This window comes from Furipterus horrens, unplaced genomic scaffold (assembly GCF_987537825.1).
Source record: "Furipterus horrens unplaced genomic scaffold, mFurHor1.1.pri manual_scaffold_10, whole genome shotgun sequence".
Classification (NCBI taxonomy): domain Eukaryota; kingdom Metazoa; phylum Chordata; class Mammalia; order Chiroptera; family Furipteridae; genus Furipterus; species Furipterus horrens.
In genome coordinates, this window is record NW_028327180.1 from 98,750,848 (window position 1) to 98,763,548 (window position 12,701).

The following is a 12,701-nucleotide window of genomic DNA, read 5'->3' on the forward strand; positions in this document are numbered from 1 at the left end:
CAAGAATGATAAACTTTGGAACCTCTCTGAGAACACAATGTTTGACAAAATATATGGCTTTTGAACTCTTTGAATTACCAAAGCATCATAAGAAATAAAATGTTAGACAAGGGTAAAGTAGTTTGTAATTATTTTAATTGGCCGTAATGTTGGACTGTGAGAAGGAGTACATATCAGGTCAAGGATGTCAAGGATGTGGTGTTGTTCCTTTGGAGCTTGTCCCTTGCTCTTGGCACCAGCAGGCTGCCGAGGCTGTTCCCCTCTGAGTTCTTACCGAGCCTAAAAACCCCTCTCAGTACTTTGCGTCTGGAGATCTTTGACTTAAAAAATAACCTAAGAGAAAGAGATATCACTGAAGAGGTTATGAAATCCTGTTTGTCAGATTCCCTTTTTAAAAAACTTATTGATTTGAGAGAGGAAGAAACATTTATTTGTTGTTCCACTTATTTATACATTTTTCGTTTGATTCTTGTATGTCTCCTGACCAGGGATTGAACCCACTAACCTGGCGTATTGGGGACGATTCTCTGACCAACTGAGCTACCTGGCCGGGGCCTACTTCCTTTTTCTTTACTACTCTGGCTGTGGTCTTTGTGTGTAAAGTGGGTCAGAAGTGTGTATTACTGCCTCCTTCCAGAATTTAATTGGAAAATGTTTTCTTCCCCTACTTTCCACTTAGCAAGCGAAGCTTTCAATTTAGTTATGTGTGGTGCTTTTCACGCAGAAGAATGCCAGAGCAGTTGTGTCGTTGTGTATTTCAAGACTACTCGCCCACTCCTGAAACGCACATTGTCAGGCCGGGGTTGAGACTGGCAGTGCTCTCCGCACCCTTCCTTCCCTTTAATTTTAATGGCAGCAGGCTCACGGATACCTGGCTGCTGAGGGGTCTCGCAGACGCTTGGCGACTGTTTTCGTACCCTGGCTTGTAAGAGAGTAGAGCTGTCCTGAAGAGCACGCGCAGGTGCACTCTCGTCGGTCCCTGCTAGGACCAGCTTGGAGAGCTTTCCCAGAGTAGTGCAGTCTTGTGGCAGAGAAAGGTTGCGATTTTATTTTTCCATTTATTGAACGTTCTTACCTAGTTTTAATTGTTTCTGCTTTGTTAGCAAAAGTAGAGCTTCTATGGAAATTTTTATTACACATCAACTCATTCTTTGCTGAGCCAGGGGTACGTAATTAACTTCAGTGGTTTTGAAGTTTTGTAAGCGTTCAAAATAAAACGTAGTAATAATGTACATGACACAGAGAGGGAGTAAAATTGCCGCTTCTTGATCCGTGTCCTGTCCAGTGCAGCTTATTGTCCTCTTTTATAACAAAATGCTATTTTAAAAGTGGTTTGTGCCTGTTTGTGTTAACAGGATCGCCCCAGGACGTTCGACATGCACTCCCTGGAGAGTTCACTCATTGACATCATGAGAGCTGAAAATGATTCGATTAAAGGTAATCTTTAAGATGTAACTGTTTGATTTTAATCATTTAAAATTTTCTACTATATATAATCTGATAAACAAATATGGGAAATATTTTGGATTCATATTTTATATCTAGTCAGTTTCATGTGTGCTTGACGTTTTGTTAAATATTTGATAGCCCTCTACTGTGGGCCCCCAATGATACTAATTGCGAGAACTGCCAGAACCCTAACTGCTCAGGGTGGGCAGTTAACGGGGAGACGTGACCCAGGCACCTCATTGTTTCATATCTCAGGCAGAAACTGCTCAGGGACTTAAACCTGCATGTCTGTCCACCCATGAGAGCGACTAGACACTAGGAAGAGTTCAAATGTTGGTAGATTTTGGGCCTAGGTTCACATTTAAAAAATGGCCAACAGTTTCAAAGTTAAGATGATGCTTTGTTGTTCTTGAAATATTTCCTGTGTGTTATGTTAAGAAAAATGGTGCTTTTCCTACTTGGATTCTGGCCTCAATTCTATTTATAACTCTCTGTTATCTTGAATAAGACATTTGAGTTTGAGTAGGCCCCAGTTTCATCTTTATAACGAGGGATTTCAAATCAGCCTGACACTGAGGAACTTATAACAGGGAGCTTTAAACATCACGTACAGATGCCTGGGCCCTGCCCCATGTGTGGGTGGGGCTTGGCATGTTTTTTCTTTAAAAAATGTTTTTAAAGATTTTATTTATTTATTTGTTTAGAGAGTTGGGGAGGGGGTGGGGAGATAGGAAGACAGAGAGGGAGAGAAACATCAGTGCAAGAGAGGAACACCGACCAGTTGCCTGTCACACACGCCCCAGCCGGGGGCCAGGAAAAGTAACGTGTGAAAACGGTCTGCACCCGTCTGATGAGACCACTTCGAAATGAGATAATTTTGAAGATCTTTACTGATGTCCTTGGGGGATTCTGATGGATGACAAGCCTGATGCCCACTGTTTCTGAGGAAGGATGATCTCTCACTCAGAACTGGCTTTGTTTTTGCCATTTCTTAGTTTCTAACTTTGTACGGTCCCTTCAGCCTCTTTGGCCCTTCTTCGCGTTTCCTCATCAGGAAAATGAGGAGAGTCTAAGGTCCTTTCTAGACCAGAAAAACGGCACACTATGAAAAAGTGGCCAAAGGAGAAATCTGCATGAGGTCAATGGACCATACCTATGTCGATTTCCTGGTTCTGTACTGTACTTATGTAAGATGTTACCCCGTTAAGTCACACCGGTCAAAGGGTGTTCCACTTTTTGCAGCTTGCTGTAACTCTATAATTATTTCAAAGTTAAAAATTAAGTACGGAAAAAGTAGTTAAAGGAATTTCTTTATTCTTATTTTATTTAATTCCTTCAGCAACTTTTCTTTCTCTTTCTTTCTTTTTTTTTTGGAGAGCCTCTTAGGTACTAGATACTAGAGATTATAAGTAGAGTTCATTTTCATAATAAGTGCGTATTCTTTTATTAGAGAAAACACAGTTTACAAACAGCGGCAGATATAAACAATTTATTATGTGACGCTCTAAGGAGCAAGCCTCTAATTAGTATTTAGGTTAGATAAGAGAGCTTGCACACATTATTCTTATGGGATTAAGGGCAGCATTTTCTTGGTTTATCAGATATAGCCAGGGCATCTCTCTCAGGTTTATTTCTTCTCTCTTATTGTTGAATTTTTGTGTGAAGTTCTGCCTTTTTCGGTTTCCCTTTTTAATACCCTCTAACCAATTCTTACCTGACTTAAGTTTCTTTTAGCCGATTCTGTAGGGACAATCAAAAGTCAAGTCTGATGACAGAAAACATTAAATCTGATTGGCCTTGTCTGGGAACATAAAGGTTTTGTGAACTTGGGACCAATGGGAGGAGGTGCGGCAGAATGGAGTCAGGTAGCGGTGGGTTTAAGTGGCCATTCTGCCTCCACAGTCTGTGAGGATTCAGTGATATGATGTATCTATAAATTCCAACATGCTGTCTAGTTTATAGAAGACACTCAAAGAGTGGTATCGATTATTACCGAAGATCTATTAACTCTGTTCTCGTGCTTATCAAATGAGAAAGCCAATTTCAATTTAAATTGAAGTGCCAAGGAGACTTAAGTATATTCCGTATATATACACAAAGTAAATGAACTTCGTGTATATTTTCCTTCAAAGAGCAATAAAGAATTCAGAGATGAGTTCATGGTCCGAAAATGCCAGTTATGCTTGACATATATATATTTTTAACCAAGGTGATGAACTTTATATCACTGTAGTCTATCACTACCAAAATGTAGCTTTGCTTGGGGGAGCACTTTGTTTCTAGTCAGACTCTCTGTTGATTGAGCTACCTGTTAGGAAAACAGATCCTTGCTTTTAATAGTGATTCTGTGGGATTTTGTTCGAAGGCGAGAATAAAAGTTGAATATCTTTTAAAAAATATCTTATTGTCCTTTTAAAATAAGTATGTAAAACCTGACTATCCATTTTGCGAATAAATACCGTCTCCATGTGCTCTGCTTCCTTAGAAACAGGGAAACCAGAAAATGGTCAATAATTCTCTGAGTCCTAGTAGAGAATGATATATATGCCTCTCAGAAAAAAAAGTGTAAGCATTCACATAAAAGAAATAAGTTGAGAATTGTTTTAAAAAGACTCTATCATATGAGGCCAAAATTTATTTTTGGCTTTATCTTTAAAATAATTTAATAAAATACATGATGATTGACCTCATTATTTTTTTTTTTTTTGGAATTTTTTTACAAAATACTTTTATTATTCAATTTTTACAATACTTTTAAAAATAAATTACCTTGAAACCTCAGTTATTTTTATCCTTCCCTTGTGGTTCCTCATAGAAATGAGATTTGTATGTATGTGTTTAAATAATGAATCCTAAATTTAGTACAAGAACTACAAGTTGAATGAATTGGTATGGTTATTTTACTTATTAAAATTAAAAGCAAACAAACAGAAACTGAATTTGCCTTTTCCTTTTGGGGGAAAAAATAACTCCTTTAATGTAGTGGGGTTTAAATTTTTTATTTTTGCCATCAGCAGATGGCAAAATGCTTAATATGCCTCGGAACCTTCAAATACAGTTTTTTGAGATTCTTTATAAATGTGTCATTGATTGCAGCTGGCTTGTTGAAAACCTTTTATCTCTTTTCTTTTTTAACCTTTTAACAGATATGCCAAAGGAGTCCCTAACCTTCATTTCATAATTGATTTTTTAACAGTTTATTTAAAAATAGTTTCTCTAAGTACTTTAAGGCTCCTATCATTTTCTCCACGTGCAGGGGTTTAGCTCTTGGGGAGGAAAAGGGTCCTCCCTCCACCTTATCTCCACGTCTTGCTCTGGTCAGCTGGCATGTTGGTGTTACTGCCTCTCCAGAGCCAAAGCTAGTGACAGCCTGCAGAGGCTCTTCTCCAGAGACGATTTCATTTTCTCTCCTGCACGTCCAGGCTCATAATGCTAAGAGCGCGAGCTACAGACCAGTTCTGGATTTTAAGCTCCCAGGTGGCAGCTTGTGCACTGCTGCAGTATTATTAGGCTTATGAAGCACTTTCTTCATCTGGACAGAAAAATCTTTTACTGTCATTGATGCTCAGATGATTATTTGGGGGAATACCATATATTGCTGGTATTTGTGTTTTTCTTTTTCTTTCCTGTGAAATTGGTACTCATTGTTTAGAAATGGAGCAGCGTGAGCTAGATTAAAACCACATGTGAGCACATCTGTTTTCAGCCTTCTGAAAAATAGGCCGGACCCAGGGAAATAAAGATTCATGAAGTCGTATTACATTCAGTGCATAGTAGGAGAGACCTCTGTAAACCAAGGAGCCTTTTTGTTTTTTCAATCTTTCCTGGGTGTGAGGAAATAAAGGAATATAGATATAAACCAAAACGTGGTAGTTTGTGGACTGGAAGCACAGGAGACAGTGCTGGAATAAAGGGGCAAAAACAGCACCTGAAAATGATCGGACGTCAGACAGAGTCGAACAATTCACACTTTTATAATAGTGGTTGAGCATTTTATATCTTCTATCTAAAAACAATTTCATATCCACTTTGCTTCATTTCACTAGAAAGCCAAATGAGATAGCAAAATCACTGTGAGAACAAAGGCAATCTATACATTGTCAGCACATTACACTTGTTCGGATATTATCCAAATATGAGTCAGAACACCATCTCATTCTCCCCCAGAATGTTATGAAATTGGTCTTATTCTCTTCGTATTGTTATAGAATATATCTTTCAGTTTTTGGAAGGAGGAACTCAGCACATCCACCCCAGCCTTTTGGTGTGTCAGACATGTAAAATACTTAATTTGGGCCTAAGCAATTATGATCGCATTCAGAAAGGCAGATCGCTTAAAGCACTGGCCTTTTACACATTTCCAGGGCGGTCAAGAACCCTACGGCCTGTGTAGCCTGAGCAGTGGGAGTATGTTCCCCAGTTAGATGTGACGGCCTCACTTGTTCCGTGCGTTCATTTAATAAGAATTTAAGAGCTGGATCTACTTCAAAAATGCTATGTATTTTAATTCCTGACTGCCGAAGGTATTATGACCTTGCATTTAAAAATACTTTTGAGATCTCTTTCTTTATTTGCACATTAAATTTGGGGGCCCTTCCCCCCTATTTTTCGTTGCTGTGGGTTTGAAACAAATGCATAAATGAGTGGGCAAGTGATGATCCATCTGTGCCTCTTTTCTTTGTTGCTAAGCAAAAGAATTTATAATAATCTCTCTAGAAGAAAATCATGAAACTCAGTTGAAAGTTTTGTACACAAAGCCTGTTTCATTAATTTTACATAAGATTTTTTTTTATGTCACTGTAAGAGAGTGACTGTTGGGATAATTAAATTCTGTATCTTTACAGAATTGGGGAATGAAGTTAGTGCTACTTAAAAAGAATAGCATAAATAATAACCAGGAAACCTTAAATTTTTCTTTGATACATAATTCTCTTAATATTTCTGTAATCTAAATTGCAGTCACGTAGTTCTCTATTTGGAAGAACAGATGTTGGGTACTGATGCAGATGTTTTAGAACAGATAGTGTGCATACTGACATTATGTAGACCGAGATAGCTCTAGAAACCTGTGAGAGTTGCCAAAAATAGGACTTTTACATCATTGAGTTATAAATTTGTATTTCAGAGTAAATAAATTGTTCTAAAGGGAAATGAACTCTTACTAAAATACGTTAATATTAAAATTAATTATTTCAAATGGTGGTAGTGGATATCATTTCTTCCAGTATTTAACCTATTTCTCATTAAGTCAGTTTGACTGTGATGATTTGAGAAAAGGCTACTATGCACCCCAGTCCCCATCACCTTTCCAAAGGATGAGATGGACATTTTCCTTTAAGAGAGATTTAATAGAACATGATACCAAGTGCCATATAGAAGAAATGGATAATGCAAACCAGCTAATTTTACTTGGCTTCATAATCAAATATTGCCTCGCAAGTAAATTACAATTACTTGGTGTCAAATATCTTCTGGCATATTAGACGATCTTTAAATATTATGAGTCTCGAAGATTTGAGTCAGCCAGGCAGCTGCGGAGCCAGGCTGGAGCCTTCCAGCCCTCCTGGTTCTTTATTGCTGTGCTTGGATGATACCAAGTGATTCAAAGCCGTCCGGCAGGGGAGTCGCTGAGGTCTCTGGGGAGCAGAAAACTGCCCTACTTCTAGAAGCCTCCTGCGTAATGGAGTAAGGCACAGAGCAGAGAATGTAATTGAAACTCGGCCACAGTGAACTCGGTGTGGGGCTGTGCAGAAAAGACATGGCTTCCTCTCCTTCCGCACGCCCCCTTTTCTGACTGCTGAAATGGAAAAACCCTGAGCAGTCTTCCTCTTTTGCTTGGCTGAGCTGGGCCTTAGGATGGGACCTGGGCTTCTGCGTTGAGGTAACTTCCTTCGTGAGGAAGAAGAGGGCAGAGCAGCGGGGCGTGTTTGTCTTTGTGTTGCCGGGCAGGGTGTGCTCTGAGTTCTGCGCCGCTGTCCCCTTCCTGGTTGCCGTGGGTCAGGGTTTGTCAGACTCCTCACAGCACTGTAGAGGCGGAGGTTACGAACGTGTGCATTTTGAACAGTGTGACTACACTTTTCAGATGGGGGGTGGGTGTTGCTTTTGTTTTTTAAGGGGAGGGTGGGAAAAGGAAATGTCTAGGAAAACAAAATGCGACGTTTGTGAACACCAGTGTGCTCATAACGTTGGACTGACGTGGTCCTTCCTCTGACCTCTGAACTGAAACCAGCTCTGTCCTTACTAAACGCTCTCGTGCCTTGTCTGGGTCCTTCTGCCCAATTTATTGCCATAACCTGTACGGGTCCGAAGGCTGTAGTGACCCTCTGCCCTCCACGCATCTGTGATAGACTCATGACCCTTGTTTTGATTTGTTCTGAATGTCCTATAAGCAGTTGTCACAAAGGGGGCATTTGTCTTATGTCATCTATGATGTAGGGCCATAATTACCTAAGCAGCCCCCTTATCTTAATCCTGAGTATTGGACACAATCTTATTTTGAGTCCATGATAAGTGAGTTCTCATCTTCAAACATGTGTGCAGCTCCGATATTACCTGGGTGAGAGGTGAGGGCAAAGTGGGTAGGGGGCAGAGTGACAGTAAACATTTTGTGTTATTAGAAGACGTAAAGATCCTAAACATTTCTTTAAAAGATTCTTTTAACTCATTAACTTTTTTTTTCTACCATCCCATTAAGGCGAACATATTTTATGGCTGTTGTGCCTTAATATTTGACACCCATTCAGGCAGTGAACTATAGGTGCAGTTGATACTTTGAAATAAACCAGAAAGTGAACAGAAATCAGCATGTTATGTGCTTTTCTGTAATGTTTGACATTTCACATTCAGTGTTGTGTCTGACTTAATGGCTGTAGGTATTACCATATGGACAGACAGTGATATTACTTAACATCGAGAAATGAAATATGAGTGACATTGAAGTAGTCAGGTTTTCAGGCTTTGTCAACGTCCGTCGGTGTTAAATATCAGGGACCTGTGTCGTAGAAAACAGTGAGGAGGTCCAGGACATCTGCAGGGACCCATTTTGTCCATGTTCCACGTCCAAATTAATAATAGTATATTGTGTACCTTTTGATAATGTCACTTTGTTTTTCTGTTTTTTTCCTTCTATGTTATAAAACCCTGTCAAGAGGTGACAGCTACTAAAACAGTCCCGTGTACTAATGCCCACACAATGAAAGCCTTTTTGACTGGGGAGCAGAACAACAGGGTGCTCTTGGGAAGGCCTTGAGACTTTCCTGGATCCTGTTACATGATCCTGGAGTACGTCCTTTGGTGACTGTGAGGGAGGGAAGCAATACCACCTGATCATAGCTGTCATAAAAATATCCAAGATTCTCTTCGCTTTCAATTTAGCAACAGGAAGGACGGAAGTTGTGTGCAAAATTATTTCTTCCTTCTGCACGTGGAATTTTTACTTGAATACTGGACGCAGTTGATTCACTTCTCAGCTGTACAGGCCTGGTTGGTGAGTTTCTCTGCTCACTGTTCTCCCCCTTGTGTGGCCACTGTCCTCACTCCCAAAGCTAAAAGGGGAACAAGAGAGAAAGCTCAGTGGATCTGTTGTTGTTTAACAGCAAATATTTGCAAAAGGAATACATTTTTAACTGGTTTTCAACTAGTTACTACTTTTTGAATCAGTGAGTAGGATGGCCAGGCTACCTCTGGGCTTTATTGTTTTGTCTGTTTCTGAACTCAGCCCCACACCAGTACATTCCATTCCATTCCAAAAGCAAGGCTTTCCTTTCTTCTGGGTACTACCTGGTAACCAGTCAGTTAAGAACATTAGTGGAACTCAGAAGGGGAAGGACTTCCATAACCGCTTTGGAATCCAGTGGGGCAGATGCCAGTTGCCATACATCGGGAAAGAGATGGAAAAATCAGCCAATTAGAGGACCCTTTTCTAATTCTTGAGAGATTAACAATCAAGTGCAAGTCTTAATTCTGAAGAACAGCCACGATTAAGTGAAATATAAAGAACCTAAAAAAATTTAATTTCTACTAGCTATAATATTTCAAGTAAATGTCTGGCATGGCTAATTACATAAGAGATATTTAAATCAGCCACTTGATCTCTTTGTTGTAAACGATTAGAAGTTGTTAGCTTATTAACACACAGACCTCCCCAAACTGTAAGAAACAGAAGGAGCAGCCTTTAGGACGGCGTTCGAAGCGGGCTCTGCCGTGGCGGTTACGCAACCTTGTGCCAGTCACTTCTCTCCAGATGCTGCTTCCTCACCTGTAAAGGGAGGGGTTGGACCTCCTGATCTTTAAGTTATCAGCAATTCCGTGCAGTCTCTCTGGCACGCTCTTCCTAAGTGACAGAAGAGAAGGTTTTAGAAGCTTAATGACTGAAAGTAAGAGTATAAACTTTGTGACTCCGGGTTTGGCGGTATTTAATATTGAGGAGCTTGTGGAAAGGATCCAACCGGAAGTCAGATTCAGCAGGCTGAGTGAGGGCTTTGCTTCCAGACCGTGTCTTTCCTTTTTGAGATTGGCCTAAACGTATAATGTTTAGGAAGCAGTTGTTAAACTTGACCCCATGAAATGTTTCTGCTCTTGGTGTGTGGGCCGCAGGCCCCTTCAGCCGTGGGAATTACCTGATGGGTCTGTGCACCCATTAAGAGCAGGCATTCCAGTTAGGTGATAGTAGATGCATCTTTTGTGTATGCATGCTTATCTTCCAAAGGCATATGGATGCTGATGTAATGAATTACGAATACATTTAAAGGTGTTGGTGAAATCACAGTAGCCTTCTATGATTAAGGGTTTTGTTGTTGTTTTTACTTGTAGTATTCACTGGAGTGGTTGTTACCATGACTGGGGCCTCTGAAACATTTTGATCAAAGCAGGTATTAATAATTATAGAAGGTTATGAACACGGCTCCCGAGAACTTCTCTTATTCTGCCTTACCCGCCTGCCATTAGGCTAGTCCCCATTACGGAAAGGAGCAGAACACAAAAAGGAATTTAATAGAGAAAACGGTGAGGAGGCGGACAAAGAAGAGTGAGGAGGTCATGTCCCCTGTCCTAGATTACTCTCTCCACCGAGTAGCATCTAGGAACTTTGTCTCTGACACCTGAAGCCATCTTTTTGCCCTTTGAGGCAAAGCTAAGAGTCTGGGCACAGTGCCAAGGGACAGGGGACCCTCCCCCCTACATGACAAGAGGGGGCAGGTACACCTGGAGTTGGGGGAGCCGACTTGTTAGAAGGGGGAGCCAGCCTTCTTTAAGCCACCCGGTGAGTGGAAGTACCTTACCCCTTAGACGTCTGTGTGTACCCCATGTGCCGCGGGCAGGCTGGGGGGCACACCGAGGCCGCTCTGCAGGTCTGTTTCCTGCGGCGGACCCGGGGGTCCTGGGCAGGACGCGGTTCCAAGAGAAGGGGCGCTCACGTCTGGTTTTTATTCCGTGCTCCTCCTGACGATTATCCCTAACTTAGAGCCTCACAGTAACCTTTCACGTGACTGTTTGGATCCCCGTTTTACAGTTGCAGCAGTTGAAGTTCATTGAGATGCAACAGCTTCTGTAAAGTTCATCGACTCGCTGGTCCCCAGAGGGTCAAGAGAAGGGCACGCAGGCCCTGCGCCCCGGGTCGCTAGCTTAGGGATTTACTGTGCGGCATTGAAGAGGGAAGCAGACGTGAGAAGCCGTCACCGTTTCTGTCTCGGGGTGCTTTAGACAGAGAGTGGGCACGAAATCTCGTTTCTGTTCAGGAGACTGGGTGCAGAATGCAAGAACGGTGTTTTCTCGTAGTCCGTAAAAGATTCAGATGCCGCGCCCGCTGGTGTCTTATAGACAGTGCCTTACTGGGGGCAGGGGCGGGACAGTCACTGAGGAGACTTTTCCAGGCTGGCGTGTTCTTTTCCTGGAGCCTGATTCTGATTCACCGGGTCCGTCAGGAGACATAGCACGTGTGCTCCTAGAGTGACTCAGACGTGCGGCGCTCCGCCCCCCCCCCCCCTCGCCTGCGTATATGTGTCAACTGTAAAGCCGTGGGAGGCCGTTCCTGCAACAAATGCCTACCAAGCATCCACTCCCTGCCAAGGGCTGAAAAACAAAGACTTCTGCCTCAGGCAGCACATCCTCCAAATAATTAGCAGATACCTTTGAATAGCGTGCTCATTATTTAGTTTTGAAGGCTGATAAATAAGAGGAAGACTCAATGCCTTGAGTATCAATAGCAGAAAATAGGAACTGGGCCTTCTTAGAAATATCTAAAGGTGAAATTAGACCAGGTATGAAATTCAAGCACATTCTTCACTGAGGTTCATAAATTCATCAGAATTTATGTTAAATAAGTGATTCAAATTGCTGATAGGTGTGTATATAGAAAGCCAACTAGTGACTTTGCAGATTGCCTTTTGGGGTTTGGACTTCCGTGAGCAATTTTAAGAGCGGCTTATCTCTCTGAAGTTCTCAATCACTGGCAAACAACTTGGCCTACGGTCCCTAGGGATTTCGTAAGTTTGTCTTGATCTTTTATTTACATTTATGTCAGTACAGAGAGCTATTTCTGAAAACCATTTTTATCTTGGAGCCACTTATATAATCCTTGATGTTCATTCACTGGTTCTTTTAAAACATGTCTCTTGTAATACATGCTGCTTTTAATCAGCCTTTTTACAGAGTAGGAGAATTTTAATTTATGCCCTTTTTTTTTTTCTATATTACGTAAAGCTTTTCTACTACCTGTTGGTCTGTCTCCCACCCCCCCAGCCCCCTTTTATTCTCATTATGTTATCCTTAAACAAACAAACTAACTGGCTTTGGCTGGCTGGTTTAGTTTGGACAAAAACTGTGCCTAGTTTTTTAAAGCTAAAAAAATTGCCATTAATCACTGGTATCATAACATCCTCTTAAGGCAAGTTATCTTGTTGCTCTGTCCTCTAAATGTAGCATCTAGAGTCAGAAGTCCTCTGGCAGGGGTAAAAATAGCCTTCCTGCCTGCTGGTTTGTTGTTGGGCTTACTGGCAGTAGGAAATCTTTTGAATTCCTTAATTAGGTCAGCTCTTTGCTGTTCTCTCTCTCTAGACATTCCCTCCTGCCTGAAATCCTGAGATGCTTTTCGATTTCGCAGCTTTGCACCTGCCCTGAGTTAGAGCAACCCTTCCTTTATAGGAAACCTTCCACGCTCTACAAAAACGCTGTTACAATCTGTGTTTCAACTGTCATATCACAATTGAAAAATTAAATGTGAGCCTTTGGTACAAAAGGAAGATCCTCCTGAGTTT

The 12,701-nt window shown here is 41.3% G+C and overlaps 1 protein-coding gene across 2 annotated transcripts in view; it reads left to right on the forward strand.

Annotated features, from left to right (window-relative positions):
• CPEB4 (cytoplasmic polyadenylation element binding protein 4) overlaps nucleotides 1-12,701 on the forward strand; it is a 51,723-nt gene that overhangs the window by 14,251 nt on the left and 24,771 nt on the right. For both annotated transcript variants that reach the window (XM_090288591.1, XM_090288592.1), the window contains exon 2: nucleotides 1,356-1,437. In XM_090288591.1, coding sequence (XP_090144717.1) covers nucleotides 1,356-1,437 — 82 coding nt within the window. The remainder of the gene's footprint in view (nucleotides 1-1,355; nucleotides 1,438-12,701) is intronic.